We start from the raw sequence: 23,461 nt of genomic DNA, 5'->3' as shown, positions 1-23,461 counted from the left end.
GCTCTGCTTGGTAGAGGTATGGTTGTGAGAACTGTGGATTACTTTGAGGTTTGTGATATAGTTGCGATCTGTTTTCCACCCTCTTGTGTGCGAGGAAAGGGAAGAGTGCATAGGTACCTTCAGGATGCAACATGCATCATTTCTATGTGGAATTGTGTCACGTATCTCAGGAGCAGGGCATAAAGCCTTTATTACAAAGGATATTGTCAGTATAGAGGTGGAATATGAGAGGATTATAATGCTTTAGTGATAGTTAAACGAAAGTGTAGGTTGAGATGGTTTCCTGAGAGTAAGTGTAAGTAAGTTGTAAAAGGCTGTGAAATGGTTCTTAAATTGTACCTGAGTGATATTCTTTCTAGGGAGGTGTGTGTGTGTGTGTGTGTGTGTGTGTGTGTGTGTGTGTGTGTGTGTGTACGTACAACCAGATCTGGAATCTTACAGTGTCAATGGCCAGTGTTGAGTATGCACACATTGAGGCATTGTTCAAAGAGGGTAGAAGAAAGGTGGCATGGGCAACCTTCCCCTTCCCCTCCCGTTTTCATCTAACATTGTTAAAAGATAATCCTGTGGCTGAAAGTGACTGGTTTGTGAAAAGAGGTGACGAGCTTGTATATTTCACCAACTGTGGGCTTGGCAGATAAGTATGTATGTTAACAAGGGTCTAATGGGCCAGTGCTGAAAGAGAGCAGAGTTAAGGTTGCATGGGCAACCTTTGCTCAGCTCCGCTTTCTGCAAAGGAATGACTTACCACTAAACTACTGTTACTCTATGATATCATTTTTTGCCATTGACTTTCCTAGTTTTTTTAACAGGCAAAGATATGTTGATAGGAGTTAAGTCATTTAAGCAGTTGTACATATCATGTCCTGCAGTTTACATAACACGGAGCCAGCCAGCTGCCCTCTCCCTCCCACCGCAACACACACACCTCCCTATCCATACCCCTGACCCATTCACTGTGGTCCCCCAGCCCATAAGCAGGGAATGCATCTCCCTGGAGTCCTTGTTACCTGATAAACAGATATTTCTGTTGCTATTATTTCCTCCCCACCTATAACTTGATTCCTGTGTAGTTTGTGGCGTGTAGGACAACTATGTTACAGTGGAGTGTTTCAGAATGGTTGGAGGGTGGAGTTTGTGGCAGGGCCAGCGAAAGAAACCACAGATAAGGTGGTTGTTCCGAACTGCTGACAATCTTATGTCTGAGAGAGAGATCCTCTGATCCCTGTCCAATCGATATGCCCCATCTTGAGAAACAGTGAGCTGTCAGAGTTTGCAGTGTTTCTATGCCAGACAGCATACGTTTTCTGGTCAGCCATGAACTCTCCAATTTCCTGATTTAATGTTTTTTCCAATGCTTATCAGTAGCTTTTATATCGTCACTGTAACAATTATTCAGATGCTTAGCCAAATCTGAGTAAACTATCACAGCTCCTGGACACAAATTTCTGATGTTGTCTAAATCTGCTCTGGTACATTCTATGAGATGTATGACAGGAATAAGGCCTCAGTGAATCACAACAATGTTGGGTAGAGCACAACCTCTAAAATCAATGGTTAAAGGCTGCAGAGTGGGCAAAACATGATGCCATCGTAGGCCACCTCTCTCCACGCAAATCAACCTATAGTCAGCAATCCCCATGTCATGGTGCACTCTTTGCTCTTCTGACACTTCCACCCCCTACCTCCCTGCCATCTGTCCCCCCAGTGGCTAGTAACAACCAATCCAAGGTTTGCCTCTCCCTCCCCCACAAAGTCCTTTGTCTCTGGCTCCTCCCCACTTGATATAACAAAAATTACTGTTTGGCTGCTCACTATTCTGCTGTGTTCACTGTAAACCTCCCAATAAAATAAAAATGTGTTATATTGTAACACAGCTTGTAGCAAGCAACAAAGATTTAATAACTCATTGCACAGGTGTACAAAGGTGGGACTAGAAACCTCAGTGGTAGGGTATTGACCATGGGCAACGGTGTTCGCACAGTCCCTCGAACAATCTGGGCAAGCATAAGGTGGATGCATGGAAATCCTCTTTTTTTTTTTTTTTTTTTTTTTTTTCCTTTATTAGCGCACACATAACATAATCCTTCCAGAATGCACATCTACGCAAGCAATGAATGTTTTTTTTCTTAAATACTATTCACAGTTTGGGTCCCTCAAAGATTTAGTGAGTGCCATGCAGTACCTTGGGTAAAAATTGACTGAGACTATTTTGATCCACATCACAGCAATAGTCTGATCTCTAGATCTGTGCCAAAAAAAAAATTTAGAAACATTTAGAAAAAACAGCTGGTTTTTTTTCTTTTTAGGGCTTGTGTCTCTGGAACCCCTGGTTTAAATGACCCCAAATTTGGGTCATTCACCCTGCACAGCACTCCCACGAGTCACAAAAAAATTCAGAAAAATCCATTAAAGCATGTGCATTTTAGAGCATTTAAAAGCATGATCCTCTAAACAAGAAGGATACAGGGATGATGGACGGAAAGGGTTCCTCTACACATCGTCTCCAGTGCAGGAGGCTCTGAAAGGTGTGAAACATTCATTTCAGTGTGATGTTGCCAGCTGAATGGGAACACCCCATATAGATTAATACAACCTGAAACAATAGCTGAGGCCAGCTGTACTCTACAAATGTACATTGGTATAACTACATTGCTCGGGGTGTGAAATCCACTATACTGAGTAGCCAGCACTATGTCAATGGGAGGACGTCTCCCGTTGGCATAGCTATCACCTCTTGGAGAGGTGGATTAACTGTGCTGTTGGGAGAAGCTCTCTCATGTAGTAGTGTCTTCACTGAAGCGCTGCAGCTGCACTGGTGCAGCATTTTAAGTGTAGACCTGCAAACTGTTCGATTCATCTCCGTGGGTCTTCCTATTCCCCTCCTGAGTGCTTTAGAGCTTGTGAAATGCATGAAGGATTCCTGTTCTCAGCACCTCATCCAAAGGAGCAGGACTTCCCCAGATTCTGGCTCACAGAGGGAACAGGGAGGGGGCCTCAGACTCTTCCAAAAGGGCAGACACCCCAGAATCCAACTTACATGGGGGAGGGTTGAACCACCTGTAGATGGGCACAGGCCCCCCAGATCCTGGCACACACAAGGAGACAGGTAGTAAGGGACTCTCACACTGTGGGGGGAGAGGGGGAAGGGACAAGGCCCATCACAATCCAGCTCATGGGGGGGGGGGGAGTTTGCCCCCCAGTTTCCTTGCCACTCACCCCCATGCAGCCTTCCCAGTGCCCCACACTTCCACTTTCCTGAGCCCCTAACACCTCTCCCCTTTCCTACCACTGATCCCCATTTATCCCTTTCACATAACCCTTCTCCACTTGCTGCAGGCCCAAACCTCAATTGTCTGCTCCCTAATATCTCATCCTTCCTAGGAAGCATTCACATGTTTAATTTTTCTTCACAAAATTCTTTGATTACATTCCCTCCAAAACAGAATTGCCACTCAAGATTCTCAAATTGTAGCAACCTCCAGCCACTCAGTCCAAAACTTTTGTTTTTCTCAGATGGGGGCTTATGCTTATTTTACCCTTAATTATATTAATTAAAGGGTGACTCCATAGCCATCAATGTCAGTAAGGTCTGTAATTCATCTAGTGATTAGTAGCTGTCAGTTTAACAGTACAAAGCAACAGAAGGAAACTTTTTTGGAGGGTTAACTAAGAAACCCCTTGGTCAAATGACCCCAAACTTGGATCACTAACACTACTTTGTACCCCCATAAGGCACACCAAATTTCAAAGCAATCTGAGTAACTGTTCCTATTTTAGTGCACCTAGAAGAGTCAAACTTAAAGCATATAAAATGGTAGGAATGGAAACCTTCAAGCTTTTTTTTCCCTCCTCCCCCCTCTGTATCTGCATGCACAACATAAAAATGGGCACGTCTTCACTAGCAACATTAAAGTGCTGCCACAGCAGCACTTTAATGTGACTGTATAGTCACGGCACCAGCGCTGTTAAACAAACAAACAAAAAACCACCTCCATGAGGGGAGTAGCTCCCAGCGCTCTAGCACTGCCTACACTGCCATGTTATAGTGCTGAAACTTGCAGCGCTCAAAGGGATGTTTTTTCACACCCCTAAGTGAGAAAGTTGCAGCGCTGTAAAGTGCCAGTGTAGACAAGCCCTTAGTTGCTTAACTACTTTTCCTGGTTTGAGTCCCCTAAAGGTTCACTGAGTGCCATGCACAACTTTGGGTAAAACTTCACTGGTTGGGACCATTTTGACCTACAGTATATCAATAGTTTTTTGATCTCTAGCTCTGGACAAAACAAAAGCACATAGAAACTTTTTAAAAAGTGGCTGATTGTTTTCCAGGTCTTATATCACTGCAGCACCTACCTCAAATGACCACGAATTTGGGTCACTTACCCCCCGGAAGCACACCAAATTTCAGAGGAATGCAACTCAGCATGTTATTGTTAAGGGATTTAGGTTGAACTTTAAACAGAAGCTGGGAAACAACCTTAACTATAGTGCTGACATGCCACCATAATAAAGGCATTATAATATCTGTGTGTACTATTCTCCATCCCATTCCTTACACATCCTAGTATCACTTTTGCTTTTTTTGACTATAGGTGCACATTGTGCAGAGGTCTTCATTATCTATAATGATGCACAGGACTCTTTCCTGAGTTGTTAATTAGTTTAGAATCCTGTAAGGTGTATGAGTAATTTAGTCTCTCCTCTCCTCTCCAATGTGTATTACTTCATATTTATTGACATGGAACTTCATTTGCCATTATGTTGCCCATTCACCTACTTGTTTAGGTATCTCTGAAGTTCTTCATAGTTCTCTGATCCTAACTACCCAAAATAAATTTGTCACCTGCAAATTTTGCTACCTCATTACTTGTCCTCTTTCAGGTACACCTCTACCCCGATATAATGCTGTCCTCAGGAGCCAAAAAAATCTTACTGCGTTATAGGTGAAACTGCATTATATCAAACTTGCTTTGATCCACCGGAGTGTGCAGCTGCTCCCCCTCCCCCCGCGAGCACTGCTTTACCGTGTTCTATCCGAATTCGTGTTATATCGGGTCGCGTTATATCGGGGTAGAGGTGTAATTAATAAATATATTTAAACTTTAGATCTAGTATGGAATCGTGAAGCACCCTGTAGTTAATGACAAATATCTCTGAGTAACCTGAGTATTTGGACAACTTGCTCAACGTTACTTTGCAATCACATTAACATCTGGTTTCCCTTGGTTTCCAAACTTGCAAACCTCAAATTAGTTCTTGGTGCCTGTATAAAAATATACAAACTAGAAGGAAAATCTCTCAGTGAATGAGATTTGCCAACTTAATACATAAATCAGTTATCCAAAATAAGAGAATCACTTATAACAATAGATAACGGTCTGGTCTATACTCAAAAGTTAAGTTGACCCAGCTATGCGGCTCAAGGGTGTGGGAAGAATCTACACCTGCTGAGCGACATAGTTAAGGTGACCTAACCCTCAGTGTAGACAGTGCTAGGTTTATGGGGGAATTTTTCTCTTGACCTAGGTACCCTCTCTCGGAGAGGTGAATTAACTGCTGAGAAGGAGAACCCCTCCCGTTGCCGTAGTTGACGTCTACGCTGAAGCGCTACAGTGGCTTGTGCTGCTGTAGCGTTTCAAGTGTGGACAAGCCCAAGGCACCTTTTCAAGCGTATGCCCTCACTAGATTGAGTACTAGCAGAATGCTGTCCTAGCTTTTACTGTTTGTTCTAGAATTCCTTTCTTGATATTCTTTCCTTCTTTTTAGATCAGATTTCACAATGGAAACAAAGTAGTGGCTCTTGTACTGTTTCCTTCCGCCCTCTGTCAGATATTTGTCGTTTGAGTGCAAGCTCTTGAGCACAGGGATTGGATTGCCTTATGTGTTTGTATGACATATAGTATCATGAGGTTTTGAACCTTACTGGTGGCCAGAGGCATGTCCTCATTTAAATAATAAAGTATGTCCCCTGTGAAGTTCAGATGTGCTCATACTAGATGCCTTCATTTACTTATTGCCAAACTGAAGTGTTCATAAATCATGCTTATGTGGCAGAGCAAGTTTTAGGTTTCTTCAGTCAGTGCCTTCTCAACTTCTTGACCATGTCTGTATACCGCTACTTGGGTTCATGTGAATGAACAAGGCAACAGGTACACAGGTGCAGCTGTGAGATATTACTGCAATGCTAAAAACTGACTTGTACTCTTAAACATCTCATATAATTCGCTGACTCTTAAAATACAAATTCCCAATCTTAGCTCACCATATGAACTCATTAATTAAATAAATTACGGTGAGTAACAAGAAAGATGTTTTTCTGACAAATGATTAGAGGTCTGTATTGGCTACATTTCTTTATGGTAATGTGCATAGCAGCCAACCACAAACAAACTTTGGGATTTCTTATAAAATAGATACAGAAATCTCTCACTTCAATGCTCAGATATCATGGTGGGTGATCTTTATAAAAACCTAGATAATGATTGAATAGTGCAGCTGGTAGAACTCTGCACAATGAGATGGATATTCTTCAGGTTCTGACCTTACCTGAATCTGTAGGGGGAAGGTAGAGTACATGTACCCAAACTACAACTCACCCAGGATGATGCAGTTCCCTTATTGGTGCCAAAGCTACTGGGGGATCGTAAGTGACCCAAGTATTTAGGGCCACTGTCTTGCATCTTACATGGTGCTCCCTAATGCAACACAGTGGCATTGGTACAGTACTGGCGTGGTGGGGAGACAACCCCTACTGAAGCAGTGACGCCACTTTTTGCAGCAGCTGAGTACTCCTTTAGTAATCCCCTCATTGTGAAATTTAGTGAGAAGTGGTATGACTGTAGTCTGTATCTAATTCATCATCCTTAAGGGATATACCTAAGTAACTTCCTACCTAAATGACACGAGGCCACATTGACCCAGGTGCAGTGGCAGCAGATAGAAAACCGGTGGCCTAGAACCCTATTACGACTGCAATGTGACTCAGGTAGCTCAACCAACTTCTTCATAGGGGGATTGCCTGTAAAGACTACAACACCCTAGAGACTCCATGAGGAGACAGCCTGTAAAGATATCTTCACTGTTCCATCAGTGACCGATATAATTGGCACCAACCTTCATGGAACTTTCCTTGTCTGTATTTAGAGACCTGTTTGCTCAGATGTGTGCCTGTGCTGGTCTTGAGCATGAGAGCAGCTTCATCTTTTGTTGTTTTTCCTCAGGGGAAGGCATGCAGTGAAGATTGGATTGCAATATTCCTACTGTCATTAAAATCATGGGTGGGTGGGCTATTCTTAGTTAGAAACTGAAGAATTATCAGTGATAGATAATAGTATTAGGCAGTACCTAGGTCAAGATAATAGGATTGGGACGTTAATAATAGTACAGTAACAACACTGAGGGAGAAATGAGAGACTTCTAAAGAAGAGTAGCTTAAACAAAATCCGGGAAACATTTAATTGAAATTAACTTAGTGTCTTAAAACTACAAAATACATTTTAAAGAAGGAAATTAAAAAGTTTTTAAAAAAAATCTAATAATAGGTAGGCAGAGGGACAAGTATCCTATACAAATATTAAAATAAATGTATATAATATAGCGGATAGTCATGAAACAGCCCTACTTGTGCTTGAATGTTTTTTTCCCCGGCATGCACCTTTAATTTCTCTCTCTGTTCTCTTTAGACTATAAACTCCCCATCTATTGTGAAAGTGCTTGGCATACTTTGGGTGTTACCATAATCTAACTAACTTTGCTGAAATTTCCTGACAGACACCATGGGAAGGAGGCTTATTTAAACTACGGATGCTTTTCAAGGATGACTATCCCTCCTCACCCCCAAAATGTAAGTAAAGTGACAGAATACCAGTTTCTAGTAGAATGGTGTTGAATCTGAGTGCATATAGCCATATGAAAAACTACCTGGTAGGGTGGAGCTTTTATAACACTTCATTAATTATCCTGGATGCTTAATGCCTATTATAATTCAAACTAAAATGGTTATGATCCTTATTTTCATGTGCATTTACATATACATCTTTAAAATAAAATTTTCCCTGGCTTGCCTCTTTAGAAAGTTTAAGCAAGCTGTTCAGCTACTGAAATTCAGGGAGATCAGAAAAATCTGTGGGTTTTTTTTTGTTTGGGGTTTTTTTTGGTTTGAGGTTTTTTTTAGGGGGAAAGGGATTGGGTTTTTTAATTAATGATCACTTTTTTTCTAATATAGTTCCAGTAAAAATGGCTTAATTTTGAAACTTAGCATAGTCATCACTGACAACTGTTGCATCTGCTTAGTTTTATATTGAAAATTGTGTATTGTGCATTCTTGATAGAAAAGTACCTTAAGTTAAGAGGATAGCACTAAGTGGAAGCAGTGTGAATGTGTGTGCAGTGAGTGAAGTGTATACACCTCTACCCCAATATAACGTGACTCGATAAAACACGAATTTGGATATAACACGGTAAAGCAGTGCTCCAGGGGGGCGAGGCTACGGACTTCGGCGGATCAAAGCAAGTTCGATATAACGCAGTTTCACCTATAATGCGGTAAGATTTTTTGGCTCCTGAGGACAGCGTTGTATCGGGGTAGAGGTGTACTTGTTTCTAAAGACCTCCATAAGCTGAATAGACAAACAGCAAGAGCTCTCAGGCTACCCAGCTCCAGATTTTTCTTCATTCTGTTTTTTAAAAATCTAGTTTTAATTAAATATTAAAGATGGGAAATCAAATTTTCAAAAGTTAGGATTGTTCTATCGATTTTTAACTTAGCTAAGTTGTGTCCACCTCGTATTTTTCTGTTCCTTTTCCTTAAATGTTCCAATGTACTATAAGATACACAGGAGGTGCAGCGTTGTTGTAGTAGTAATTTTTGGAGTGCTTTCACTTTAACATAATCATAACATTACATTAACATAAATTTGGCTTTTTTGCATGTGATATGCATATAGGACACATAGTATTACATAAATAACAATTCTTTCTTTGCAATTTTTTATCCTACTGCAAGCTGTAGAAACTATTTGTATTTATGATTATCTTTGGTGTTCGTAATAGTGATATTTGGCTGCTGAGTCAATACATTCTGCTTTATGATAGCTATATAGCTACTACTGATTTTAATGTTCCAGTATCTATTAGGGAAATTTGTAGGAAAACTGTCTTTAAAATTCATAAAAAGAACAGGAGTACATATAGCTATATGCATCCGAAGAAGTGGGCTGTAGTCCACAAAAGCTTATGCTGTAATAAATTTGTTAGTCTCTAAGGTGCCACAAGTACTCCTGTTCTTTTTGCGGATACAGACTAACACGGCTGCTACTCTGAAACCTTTAAAATTCATGGATTTTCTGTCTATGGAGTTCTGTTGGCCTAGCTAACCACTGGATTTCTTGAGCAAATTATTTTTCAAATCTATTATTTAAATTACCACATAGGGCTTTTTAAAAACAAGGCTGCTGCTTTTTGATGCCTTAACACATTCCTGCTTCAGATGATGATCATCGCACATTGATGTCAAGATTTAAGTTTTTCCAATTAGAACATAGGAATGGCTATACTGGGTCAGACCAGTGGTCCATCTAGCCCAACAGCCTGTCTTCCGACAGTGGCTGGTACCAGGTACTTCAGGAGGAATTAACAGAACAGGGCAATTATCAAGTGGCCCAATCCCAGCTTCTAGCAGTCAGAGGTGTAGGGACATCCAGAGCATGAGATTGCATCCTGACCCTCTTGACTAATAGCCATTGGTGGGCCTATCCTCCATGAACTTGTTCAATTCTTTGTGGAATCCAGTTATGTGTTTGGCCTTCACAACGTCCCCTGGCAATGAGTTCCACAGGTTGACTGTGTGTTGCATGAAGTACTTCCTTATGTTTATTTTAAACCTGGTGCCTATTAATTTCATTGGGTGACCCCTGGTTTTTGTGTTGTGTGAGAGTAAATAACACTTCCATTTCACTTCTTCCACACCATTCGTGATTTTTATAAACATCTGTCCTGTCCCCCCTTAATTGTCTCTTTCCTAAGATGAACAGTCCTAGTCTTTTTAATCTCTCCTCATATGGAAGTTGTTCCATACCCCTAATTGTTTTTTGTTGATATTCTCTGTTCTTTGCAATTCCCATATCTTTTTTTGAGATGGGCGATCAGAAGTGTATGCAGTATTCCAAGTTTAGGCATACTATGGACTTGTATAGAGGCATTCTGATATTTTCTTTCTTATTATCTATCTCTTTCCTAATGGTTACCTACATTCTGTTAGCTTTTTTGATTGCTGCTGCACAGTGAACAGATGTTTTCAGAGAAATATTCATGATGACTCCAAGATCTCTTTTGTGACTGGTAACAGCTAATTTGGACCCCATCATTTTATATGTATAGTGGGATAATGAATTGAATGGGATGCTCCCTGAGAGAGTACAGTGTGCCACGTAAAGATTTCTGTCCTGTTTCTTCAAGACCTTGGAAATTTACCTGATGTGTTTAGGCTCTTTCTTCAGTTGATCTCCAATTTAATGCTGGTGACATAATAGCCTACCTTTTCACTTGTAAAAACATACAGCAGGCATTTGGAGAAATATCAGCTGGCTTGAAAGATTCTGCCAGTATTAATGGAATTCCTCATTTTAAAGATAGGGAATATCTCTGAAACTGTCTTGCTACAGAATCAGTCATCTGTCACTTTGCATTTAAGTCCTTAAAAAGGAAACAGAGGTATTAAAGAAACACAATTTAATTTTAGGGACAAAATTGATTGTACAACCTAAATGGAATAGAAATGTCCTGATTTAAATGCAATTTAAGCTTAATTTAAAATTCACTGTTGTGTTCTGAATGCAGTTATTGGTCTTGTACATAAAGATAAAGTGAAACACGGGAAAAAAATGATGGAAACTTAAAATAGACAAACTCTTGGTAAGGAGACTTTTTAAAGGTATTATAAATGCCTCTTTAATGTAACACTTGCAATGAAGGGGGGGAATAGGTGGTGAAAAATGTATAGATGTGGTCATGTGAGTTGATCTGCTTCATTATTTTATGAAGGAGTGTGGAGTATTGATATAAGTAGTATTGCATTTTGGGCCCAGACCATCACAAAACTACTCTAAATAGAGCTTGGTGAAATAGCAAGAGAAACTGTCCTCTGGTTTAAGAGCTGTTGCTTGTGGCAGTGCTTTCTTTGGGAACTGTATTTCAAAGCAGGATGTTTGTTGTGCTCCTCATAATTTCAGTGCCCATTAATACTAATATCCACTGACTGTTCATACAGCAATTTAAACATATAAAGAGCGTTGTGTGTTAAACATTATCCAGGATACACTTGCAGTCCACCGTATTTCATAGTGGTGGGATCTGAGCTCTGGGAGGAAGCAGTAAAGGTTTGGGTGAGCTGCTCTGTACAGAGTTCTTTTAAGTATTAAATGATCCCCTGTACATTTTCACTGCACTTAGTGCCATTTAGCATTAATGAAATCCTCCTATCTTAGAATGGATAATAGGTAATATTGTTCATTCAGAACATATTTTGGCCTGGACTGATCGGGTTAATCATTAATGTGACTGAGATCTGACGTGGAGATACAAGTAGACCCAACAAAGGAGGGAGAACTAATGGTAACTGCACTACAGAAAAACTTAATGGATTTTCTGAATGGGATTGTGACAATGGGAGATTGGTTGCCTTGTGGTTTAGGGGAAATGGCCAGCTTTACTAGAAGTCGACTTTTTAAATGTTCTGATTTAATGAAACTTGGTCCAAAATCTTAGATTTGCACATAAAGAAATCTTTTCTTCCTTAGGTAAATTTGAACCACCATTATTCCACCCAAATGTGTATCCTTCAGGCACAGTGTGCCTCTCCATCTTAGAGGAGGATAAGGATTGGAGGCCAGCAATCACAATTAAACAGGTCATAACATTCTTCTGTTAAAACTCTACACCTTTGCTTGCTTTGTCAGCTTACCTTTTGTGTGATTCTGGAATGTCTTGTGCACAATTCTGCATTTTATTTATAGAAGTTCTGAATTGTATGTTTCATAGTAATATTTACATAAATTATTTTTTCCACGTTTTCTTATACAGATCTTGTTAGGAATACAAGAACTTCTAAATGAACCAAATATTCAAGACCCAGCTCAAGCAGAGGCTTACACAATTTACTGGTTAGTTGTTGGGTTTTTCTGGGTTTTTTTAAACACATTGACTGGCTTATAGCTGTTTGTAAACTTTGGGTCTCCATTTGAGTGATTGATGGTAAGATAGGTAAACCAGCTCCCAGAAAATAATTTCTGGGTCTGCTTTATATAGAGATGTTTAGTTTTATGCTGTAACCTCAATAAAACAACCAACTAACTTTAAAGTTAAGGTTGGAGGTCCAGTGATAAGGCAAGTTAATACAGTAGCATATAGAGGCTCTAATGAGGAATCAGTCCCATTGTGCTGTACGGATATGTAAAGAGAGTCTTTGCCTCTAAAGAGTTTACAATCCTAGGTTAACAAGACTTAACAGTAGGGTGAAATTACTATGTAGAGGCAAGGGAGAGGAAGGATGAGTTAACAAATCCTGTACAGTAGCTACATGCACAATCATTCCTCATTACATTCCTAATTGTAATTAACTGGGAGGTTCTGTAGCCATTTTGGTCTTAAAGTAGTGGGTTTACAGCTATTTGGGGAAGTTTGTGCAGTGTATATGGGGCAGCATAGGAAAGAGTACCTTAGTGAGAAGTGGGTTTATGGGTGGGGAAGGCTGGGAACTTTGGCAGAATGAAATGGCATTGGATGCGATGAGATTATCAGTCTAAGTAGTGTAGGGCTAAACTGTGAAATCTTAAAGGTAAGAAAGAACATCTCTGATTGTCCAAGCAATCTTCTCTGAGATCCTTCCTGTCCCATAAGCAAAGAAAGACAGAGGGCAGAAGTTTCTGAAAGTGAATTGCTGGCTAGGTAAGTGGTGCAAGATGGAGGGCTGTCTTTGCATTGTTCCACCTTCTATGGGAAGAGGAGGCTGTATAGCTTGGATGGCCTCCACCTCAGTAGAAGAGGGACCAATCTCCTTGGGGAAAGGCTAGCAAGAATAGTCAGGAGGGGGTTAAACTAATATCAGAAGGAGACGGTGGAAAGAGGGAAGACTTGAGCACTTAAGTGGCAGAAAATTGAGATGTTGAGAACAAAATGAATCAAGGAACCAAAAGACATGAGGGGAAGAAATTCTTTAGTTGCCTATACACTAATGCTAAGAGCCTGGGTAACAAACAAGAGGAACTGGAATTGCTCATTTATTAACGTAAATTTGACGAGTGGTATTACAGAAATCTGGTGGGACGATTCACATAATTATGTTAAAATCAATGGTATAACCTATTTAGGAAGGATCAAATAGTCAAAAGGGGAAGGGGAGTGCTTTCTATGCCAAAAACTGGCATAATCTGTTAGTCACGGACTCTCAAAAAAAGTTATCTTGAATGCTTATGGATCAATGTTCTAACAGAAAAAGCACAACATGGGGTACCAGTTGATGCCTGCTACAGACCACTAAATCGCACTAGGGAACAGAATAACTGCCTCCTTATGTATCTATCTATAATGTGTAGGGGGAAAAACTGAGAGATCATGGAGGACTTTAGTTTGAGAGATGCATGCTGGAGGTCTCACGCTGCCAGTACAAAAACAACCTTGGAATTTCTAAACATTATAGTTGAGTTTCCTAACTCAAAAAGTGTTGCAGCCAATGTAGAGGAGTTGTATGTTAGACCTTGTCCTAACAGATAAAGAACTGATCACAGAATTAAAAGTTAATGGTAGGTTTGGTACAAGTGCTCGTGGCTTGATCACATTTATAATGTGCAAGCAGAATAAAGTCCAGAACAGTAATATATCTACTTAAAGATTTAATAGGGCCTATTTTACAAAGCTGAAAGCAATTATGTACCAAAGCAGCTGCAAGGAAGAATTTAATCAAAAAAAGTGAATGATAATTGGGTATCGTTTAAGAACCCCTTCCTAGATGCCCAAAAAGCCACAATCGAGGAGGAAGACTCTGCTGGTTAAAAAAACCAACCTGGTTTAGAGGGGAATTGAAGGCAACTGAAAAAAAAAAAAATATAACAGTGGAATAAAGGGGAAGTTGATAATAGTGACTGTAAATCAGAAGTGGGAATTGCAGAACATTTATAGGGAAAGTCAGTAGACGCAAGGAGAAATCTTTGGCCAGCAGTGGAAGGGACAATAAGTGGTTTTTTGTTTGTGTGTTTTGGTATTGGTCCATTACTAGATGGAAATGGAAGAATTAACCACAATAATACAGAAAAGACAGAAGTGTTCAATAAATGTTTCTGTTCTGTATTTGGGGTGTGGGGAAACATGATGCAGTCTCATCATAAGGTGATAACTCTTTCCTTTCCACTAGTATCTCTGTGGGATGTTTATAAGCAGAAGAAAGTTTGACATTTTTAAATCAGCAGGTTCAGATAACATGCATCAGATAGTTTTAAAAGGCTGAGGTGTTTGCTGGACTGTTAATGTTCATTTTCAATAAGTCTTGGGGGAAGTTCAAGAAAAATTTAAGAAAATTAATGTGCCTATTTTTAAAAAGGGTAAATGGGCTGACTTGGGAAACTATAGAGCTGTCAGGCTGAAATCAATCGTGGGCAAGGTGATGGAGCAGCTGATACAGGAACTCGTTCAATAAAGAACTAAAGGAGGGTAATGTAATTAATGCAAATAAACCTGAGTATGGCAAATAGATCAACGTAAGAACGGCTATACTGGGTCAGACCAAAGGTCCATCTAACCAAGTATCCTGTCTTCCGACAGTGGCCAATGTCAGGTGCCCCATAGGGAATGAACAGAACAGGTAATCAAGTGATCCATCTACTGTCGCCCATTCCCAGCTTCTGGTAAACAGAGGCTAAGAACATCATCCCTGCCCATCCTGGCTAATAGCCATTGGTGGACCTATCCTCCATTAATTTATCTAGTTCTTTTTTGAACCTTGTTATAGTCTTGGCCTTCTCAACATCCTCTGGCAAGGAGTTCCACAGGTTGACTGTGCGTTGTGTGAAGAATACTTCCTTTTGTTTGTTTTAAACCTGCTGCCTATTAATTTCATTTGGTGATCCCTAGTTCTTGTGTTATGAGAAGGAGTAAATAACACTTCCTTATTTACTTTCTCCACATCAGTCATAATTTATAGACCTCTATCATATCTCCCCCCGCCCCCAGTCGTCTCTTTTCCAAGAAGCTGATCCATACCCCTAATTATTTTTGTTGCCCTTTTCCAATTCCAATATCTTTTTTGAGATGGGGTGACCACATCTGCGTGCAGTATTCAAGATGTGGGCGTACCATGGATTTATATAGAGGCAATGATATTTTCAGTCTTATCTATCCCTTTCTTAATGATTCCCAACATTCTGTTAGCTTTTTTTGACTGCCATTGCACATTGACTGGTGGAGTTTCATTTGCGGACCCCTAATTCTTGTGTTATGAGGAGTAAATAACACTTCCTTATTTACTTTCTCTACACCAGTCATGATCTTATAGAACTCAATCAGATCTCCCCTTAGCTGTCTCTTTTCCAAACTGTAAAGTCCCAGTCTTATTAATCTCTCCTCATACAGCAGCTGTTCCATACCCCTAATAGTTTTTGTTGCCCTTTTCTGAACCTATTCCAATTCCAATACATTTTTTGAGATGGGGCGATCACATCCACACACAGTATTCAAGATGTGGGTGTACCATGGATTTATACAGAGGAAACATGATATTTTCTGTCCTGTTATCTATCCCTTTCCTAATTATTCCCAGCATTCTGGTCGCTTTTTTTGACTGCTGCTGCAATTGAGTGGATGTTTTTCAGAGAACTATCCATAGTGACTCCAAGATCTCTCTCTTGAGAGTAACCGTTAAAACTAACTTGATATATCTATTTTTTTTATGAGATTACCAGTTTGGTTGGTAAAGGTAATAGTGATGTCATAATATACTTAAACTTCTGTAAGGTGTTTGATTTGATACTGCACAACATTTTGATTAAAAAATTAGAACAATATAAAGTTAACACGGTGTACATTAAATGGATTAAATACTGTCTAACTGTTAGGTCCCAAAATGTAACTATAAATGGGGAATCATCATTGAGTGGGGTGTGTTTAAAGTGGAGTACCGGAGGAATCAGTTCTAAGTCCTGCACTAGTTAACATCTTTATCAGTGACCTGGGAGAAGAAATAAAATCATCACTGATAGTTCGCAGATAACACAATAATTGCGGGAATGGTAGATAATTAAGAGGACAGGTCACTGATTCAGAGCAATCTGGATTGTTTGGTAGATTGGGCACAAGCAAATAGTATGTGTTCTAATATGGATAAATATAATCATATGTATCTGGGAGCAAAGAATGTAGGCCATACTTATAGAATGGGGTACTCTATCCTGAGAAGCAGTGACTCTGAAAAAGATTTCGGGGTCATGGTAGTTCATCAGCTGCACATGAGCTCTCAGTGTGGCCAAAAGAGCTTAATACGATCCTGGGATGCATAAACAAAGTAATCTCGAGTAGGAACAGAGAGGTTATCTTACCTCTGTATTTGGCACTGGTGCAACTGCTGGAGCACAGTGTCCAGTTCTGAGGTCCCACAATTCAGGAAGGATGTTGATAAATTGTTCAGAGAAGAGCCACAAAAATGATTAAAGGATTAGATAACATGCCTTACCGGTAGACTCAAGGAGTTCAATCTATTTAGCTTAACAGAGGAGGTTAAGGGGTGACTTGATTAGTCTATACCTACAAGGTTCAACAAGTATTTAATAACAATCTCTTCAATCTAGCAGAGAATAATGCAACATGATCCAATAGCTGGAATTGAAGCTAGACAAATTCAGACTGGGAATAAGGTGTACATTTTTAACAATGAGAGTAATTAACCACTGGAACAATTTATCAAGTGTCTTGGTGGAGTCTCCATTAGTGACCATTTTTAAATCAAGATTGGATGTTTTGTTTCTTTCTAAAAGATTTGGGGAAGTTCTGTGGCCTGTAGTATACAGGAGGTTAGTCTAGATGATCACAATGGTTCCTTCTGGCCTTAGAAGCTATGAATTGGTGAAAAGTGGAGTTCTAAGAAGGATTCAAAAGGGGCTGCGGGGGAAGAGACAAGACCTTAAAGGAAAATTATTTTGGCAGCAGAGTCTTGAATGGTCTTTGTGGGATCAAAGTCTCAGAAGTAAAGACCAGAGATGAGATAAGTGTAAATGGAAGCTTTTCTGGAAAGAAAAGAACGGGTTTTGGAGACTATATGAAGGAAAAAGTGCCATATTTTGGAAACAGTCTGGCTATGAAGGCTCAGAGAGGGCAGAGCCAAAAAATGACATTCAGATTATGGACCTGAGTGATTGGGAGGATGGGAGTGGTACTATAATGACCAAGAAAGGATGAGGATGGAGTATTGGTCCTGGGATTTAGTTAAGAAAACCTCATTAGATACTTTGAGAACAGCATGAATATAGTGGAGACCACAGAAGCAGGGTTGGAATGGTTCCAGGATCCAGCAGGCAGAGAGGAATTGAAGGCAATGGTTGTAAACAGTACATTCAGAGAATTTAAAGATAGTGTCAATGTGGCTTTTTTAGCATGGAGCAAGAGCATAAGAACATAACATAAGAATGGCCATAACGGGTCAGACCAAAGGTCTATCTAGCCCAGTATCCTATCTACCGACTGTGGCCAATGCCAGGTGCCCCAGAGGGAGTGAACCTAACAGGCAGTGATTAAGTGATCTCTCTCCTGCCATCCATCTCCATCCTCTGACAAACAGAGGCTAGGGACACCATTCCTTACCCATCCTGGCTAATAACCATTAATGAACTTAACCACCATGAATTTATCCAGCTCTCTTTTAAACGCTGTTATAGTCCTAGCCTTCACAACCTCCTCAGGTAAGGAGTTCCACAAGTTGACTGTGTGCTGTGTGAAGAAGAACTTTCTTGTATTTGTTTTAAACTTGCTGCCTGTTAATTTCATTTGGTGACCCCTAGTTCTTGGATTATGGGAATAAGTAAATAACTTTTCCTTATCCACTTTCTCCACATCACTCATGATTTTATATACCTCTATCATATCCCCCCTTAGTCATCTCTTTTCCAAGCTGAAGAGGCCTAGCCTCTTTAATCTCTCCTCATATGGGACCTGTTCCAAACCCCTAATCATTTTAGTTGCCCTTTTCTGAACCTTTTCTAGTGCCAGTATATCTTTTTTGAGATGAAGTAACATACTACCTCACCCACCTTCTGTCTAAATACTTTAGTATATGAAGAGCACTTAATGAAATAATAGGAGTGTCATGGTATTTTCACAGACATGAATCTAACAGAGTAACTCTGTAAATGTCTTGTCTCCTTCCCCAAAATGCTTTTACTTCTAAGATACAATCTTCTTCCTATTTCCTGCAGCAAACCCTACTGGACAGATGTTAGTGAGCTCTGTCTTACCCGGGCTACCAACCTGTTTTGACTAGTCACTTCTTTCCAAACAAATGGGTCCTACAGTGCAAATGACCCTCTCATTAATTAAATGAGCAGTGTTTAGACAGTGAGCTGTTGGTATAGCCAAGATTTTTTTTTTTTTTCTGTTTACCCGTCGGTCAATTCAGTCATGGGTTTTCCTACTGTCATGAGTACGTAAGATGCTTCATCTCTGCCTAATCTCTCTTGCCTTAAGGAATAATTTGAGGGTCTCATATGGATGAGAACTACTTAAATAGTATTGATTGTGCAGCTTGACATAATTGACATCTGAAACGTCTAATGACCTTTATTTTTTTTATATCCAGCCAAAACAGAGTGGAATATGAAAAGAGGGTTCGAGCACAAGCCAAGAAGTTTGCGCCATCATAAGCACCTGTCATACAGCATCTTAAAAAGGAAGGGATTGGTTTGGCAAGAACTTGTTTACAAAATTTTTGCAAAATCTAATGTTGCTATGTACAATTAATATTCACTTAGGGGAGGGGGTCGTATGTGTGCCATTTTCCATATTCGCCACTTGTATACAGTTCTGAATTCGCTGAATTGCCCCCAGTTTTTTCATACAGGGTCTCTTCCTTCAGTCTTTTGTATTTTTGATTGTTATGTAAAACTTGCTTTTATTTTAATATTGATGTCAGTATTTCAACTGCTGTAAAATTATAAACTTTTATACTTCTATAAATTCACTAGTATCTCTAGTTACTTTGCTATCTGATGCAGGCATGCTTTAAAATGTTTAGAACTATATTTAGACTCTAGCTGGCTGTATGAAAAAATCATACCCTCCACCCCCTTCCCTCCCCTTAATTTGTTTTTCTATCTTTCAGAAACTAGGTTGTTATTGCTTAAGAGCCTCAGAGATCCAAAGTCAGCCAGCATCTTGATTCTGCATCACTTCCTTTTGTGTTTATATGGCGTTTTGTCTGTGTTGCTGTTTAGAGTAAATAAACTGTTTATATAAAGGTTTTTGTTTCATTATCTTCATTGAAATGATTAAAAGGAGAAAAGCCTTCCAGTTAAATATAGTCTCAGAAAGCAAAATTCAATGACCCTTCCTTTTTATAAAGGCTTCTAATGTACGCCTGTTTCATTGTTAGCCTTCCCCCTGGGACCCTCCATTGTAGAAGTAACCCTTCTCTAACGCTTTACTCCTGAATTATAGTCACTCAGACTTGGTTAAACTAAATCAATTTCTCAGATCTTTTAAGGAAAGTCAACTCTGACTAGCACATTGGCCATTACCAAAGCTGATGTTTATAGTTATGCTGATTGGACAATATTGTGACTAGACTACAAATTTATCAATAGGCCAGTGCCAAGAAGCATAATTGATTATCTTCATCTTTGGGATCTGATATTTTAGGGTAACCAGTTTAGAGTGACTGGTTCACAAATCAAAACTTTTTGAAGCCCAGGCATATACTAGGATACCTGACATCCACAACCCAAAGAAGGGTGAACTGTAAACAATGTAAAAAAATTTATCTAAGAAGGAGTGCATGTGATCTGCAATATTTAAATATTTAAAGTTATTTTGCTTTAAAAAAAAAAAATTAGTGCCTTATGAAAGCCAGTGTATGTAATGTTTAGGGAAAGGGCAAAGTTCTTGTCTGTAAAATGCAAAAGGCCACAGTTAACCCATATGAAGGGAGGAATTCAAATATGCATGACCCTTCTCCCCCTTCCCCTCCCCTCCCCCCCCCCCCCCACAACTCTGAAATGTAACAGCATTTCTCTAGATTAAAAAAACAAAAACAAAAAACCATATCACTGGTGATGAAATGCTGAAAGCGTCAACCTGTCTGTGGTATAAAATTAGTGCTATGGTTAGACTTGCTTTGAAATCTAAGTTCTCTGTTGTAGCAATAATCAATTGTCCTGTGATTCCATTTTTATTACATTTTTACAGAAGTATAGTAAGTAAGGCTGAGTGCTGTATCTGATTATGGTGGTTGCCATCCAAGTGTGGAAATGTTCCCTCGAATCTCTGAGGCTAACTGCCTCACTTTCTCTCTCATTTGATCCAACACACTGCTACTATGCCATATTTTTTAAATCTTGCCATATTTTTTAAAGATAGCTAATTGGGAAAGCAGCCTTTGAACCAATGGACAAAAGAGAAAATGTCAAGTTAGAAAGAAACTTCCCTCCAGATAGCAAAAAACTCCCTCCAACAAAATGAAGTCCCTAATCTAGTTTTTCAAAACCAGTGTGAAATCCTGACCCCATTAAAGTAAATGGCAGTTTTGCCATTGATTTCAGTGGGTCAGGATTTCACCCAGTGATAGATTCCCAAAAAAAGAGAGGGGGAGCTGATTTAGAGGAAAATCCCTGCTAGGGGATGAGATGATAATATATCAGATCATTAGTCATATGTTCTCTAATTTTACTGCGGGACCTTCAGAGGTTGGTTGGTTTTTTTTTTTTTTTTTTTTTTACTCTACACAAAATCTAAAATGAATGGAAATGTTTTTCATGGCAAAACATGGTGGAGGGAACCTTGCTTGTTTTTATCGCGTCTTAGTGCTGGAAACTCCTAAAATAGCATTCTGCTGCTGCATGAGAAGCATAAAGCAAAAAAAAAATTTCACTGTCGTTGCTGAAAGAAATGCAAAAAATAACCAACATACTATTAAGTGAACTAGTGGTTTAAATCTTGTCACTAATAAGACAGATTAGGAGTTTTCCTGACAGTGTTCCTTTCCCTAGGATATAAAATGGAATACCTACATTCTTTTCCTTTCCTGGTAATTGTTATATGTAAACACAGCTTGGGAGTTCAATAAATAAATAAATTAAAAAAAAGCTATGACTAACCTGTTTCTTGTGTTTCCAAAAACTTATGCTCCAGGTGTACAATAACCTCCACATCACATGCTGCTTTACTAAGGAAATAAAATACATGTATGTTAGGAAAATATTTAACTTTGAATTTTAAATTTTGGTTGAATTAATTGATACTTGAAATCTTGTATTGAATTTATGAGAAACTATGTGATCATGTCTGAGGCAAGAGTGCCTTGTTTAGCAGGATGATTCTATAGTTAACATGTTCCTCAGGTGGTTTAGGGGTTTATAATACAAAGGAAATCAGATACACAATTCAGCTGGATTTTATACCTATAGGGTGCTCCCCAGAAAGCCTTTTTTGCAATTACTACTCTAAATCTAGCATTTTGTTGAGTAGTGATTAAACATCCATATGAAAATGGATGCATCTTTTAGATGTCAATATGCTAATTTTTGTGTGCAATGGTAGCAGTTTAAGGGCAATGGTAGAATTATTGTACCTTGATACTTGACATTAATAAATGTGACTCTTGTAATACATTCAAGATAATACATACAAGATCACTGAATTTGATATAGTGTTTAAATTTAAATGAAAAACCATTCTTCCTATGAGAAATCTGTAGAAAGGAATTGTTGGGGAAAATAGGTGACTGAGGGGATGCCATTGACTAATGGTGTTCTATAACATCCTGTTGAATTTTCTCCTGTACATGCAGTACCTTACTCTTCTATCCTTCTTGTCCTCTGTTGGGTAGATATATGGTGAAAAGGAGTGATATACAGCCATCTTACCCAGGAGATGCATTAAGACTCCCTTCCGATTGGGAGAGTGTCAATTTTCATACCTTCTGCCTCAGCCATTACAAGCAGTTGGTGCAAAAAGAATCCTGACAAGTTCAGCAAATCTGAAATTTCACAGATATTAAATAGACAGTTTTATGGTAAGTAAATATATCTCAACTGTCCTGATGGTAGATAAATCTTAAAATACTAAGTATTTTAGCAGAAATGGTCTTTGTATAGCTTTATTATGTGCCATGCAAGGGCCTGTTAAATGCAACTCTAGTTATTTCTAATGTTTGCAAACATGGTATTTGTAGGTCTCCACAAATTAGGTTTCCTGTAACTGCTGCACAGAAGAATAGCGAATTGTAGTAAGCTTTCTACAGGAGCAAGTTACATATATTCTCTTTTCTACCTGTACAAGTTATTGGATCAAAATGATAGGTTTGCCTTGCTGTCATTTTTAAAATAAAACTAGTGGGTTGTCGGACATGAAGCAGAAGTTCTAGATGCAAGAACTAGTCTGACTGCTTATCTTAATTCAAATTAATAATGCTTGTTTTTAGCTCTGTATAAGGATTTCAATATCCCTTACCTGTATAATTTGTCTCCAACTGTAATAAATGATCCTCTCTTGTGAGATGACCGCAATCCTTTCATAAAACTGAATGGAGTTCTATTATGTAGGTATAAACCCAGAATTTTAGTTTATCCAGTATATGTGTACGATACAACAGCAAAACACTTACATACAGATATTGTTTCAGCTATGCCTGAACTTAGGCAACAACTGTCTCACACTCCTTATGCAGCAATTTAGAAAGGAAAATTAAGTGTCATTCAATTGAAACTGATAATATTATGTAGGATGAATTGCAATTCAGCAAGCTAGAATTTAACTCTGACAAAGGGTTTATTCCACCACTTTGGAAGTTTGGCTCTCTAACTATGTGGTGAAGGCCCAAGTTTTAACTGTTCTGTGAAAGCTGTAATCTCCATCAGAACAGTGCCCTGGAGCCCTCTTCTGGGTCCTGGCTTAAACTTCTGTACTCCTTCCTAGTGAAATGCTGCTACTACTGTATTAGTAAAAAGAACAGGAGTACTTGTGGCACCTTAGAGACTAACAAATTTATTTGAGCATAAGCTTTCGTGGGCTACAGCCCACTTCATCAGATGCATAGAATGAAACATATAGTGAGGAGATATACACATACATACATACAGAGAACATGAAAAGATAGGAGTTGCCCAACCAACTCTAAGAGGCTAATTAATTAATGAACTGTTGTCAGCAGGAGGGAAAACTTTTGTAGTGATAATCAAGATAGCCCATTTAAGACAGTTTGACAAAAAGCTGTGAG

At 39.1% G+C, this 23,461-nt stretch overlaps 1 protein-coding gene and 1 long non-coding RNA gene across 3 annotated transcripts in view; one reads left to right on the top strand and one right to left on the bottom strand.

Annotated features, from left to right (window-relative positions):
* UBE2I (ubiquitin conjugating enzyme E2 I) overlaps positions 1-19,487 on the top strand; it is a 32,379-nt gene extending 12,892 nt beyond the window's left edge. For both annotated transcript variants that reach the window (XM_034783196.1, XM_034783195.1), the window contains exons 4-7: positions 7,771-7,843; positions 11,796-11,905; positions 12,079-12,158; positions 18,830-19,487. In XM_034783196.1, coding sequence (XP_034639087.1) covers positions 7,771-7,843; positions 11,796-11,905; positions 12,079-12,158; positions 18,830-18,893 — 327 coding nt within the window. In that variant the 3' untranslated portion in view covers positions 18,894-19,487. The remainder of the gene's footprint in view (positions 1-7,770; positions 7,844-11,795; positions 11,906-12,078; positions 12,159-18,829) is intronic.
* LOC117883652 lies at positions 2,033-23,184 on the bottom strand. Its single transcript, XR_004647362.1, has 2 exons — positions 21,342-23,184; positions 2,033-2,521 (listed from the first exon to the last, which is right to left on the bottom strand). It is a non-coding gene; the product is annotated as an uncharacterized LOC117883652 (long non-coding RNA).
* Positions 23,185-23,461: the final 277 nt, after the last annotated feature.

This window comes from Trachemys scripta, chromosome 10, assembly GCF_013100865.1.
Source record: "Trachemys scripta elegans isolate TJP31775 chromosome 10, CAS_Tse_1.0, whole genome shotgun sequence".
NCBI classification, from domain to species: domain Eukaryota; kingdom Metazoa; phylum Chordata; order Testudines; family Emydidae; genus Trachemys; species Trachemys scripta.
Note: the sequence above shows the minus strand (reverse complement) of the source record. Positions and strands in the feature narration are given on the sequence as shown.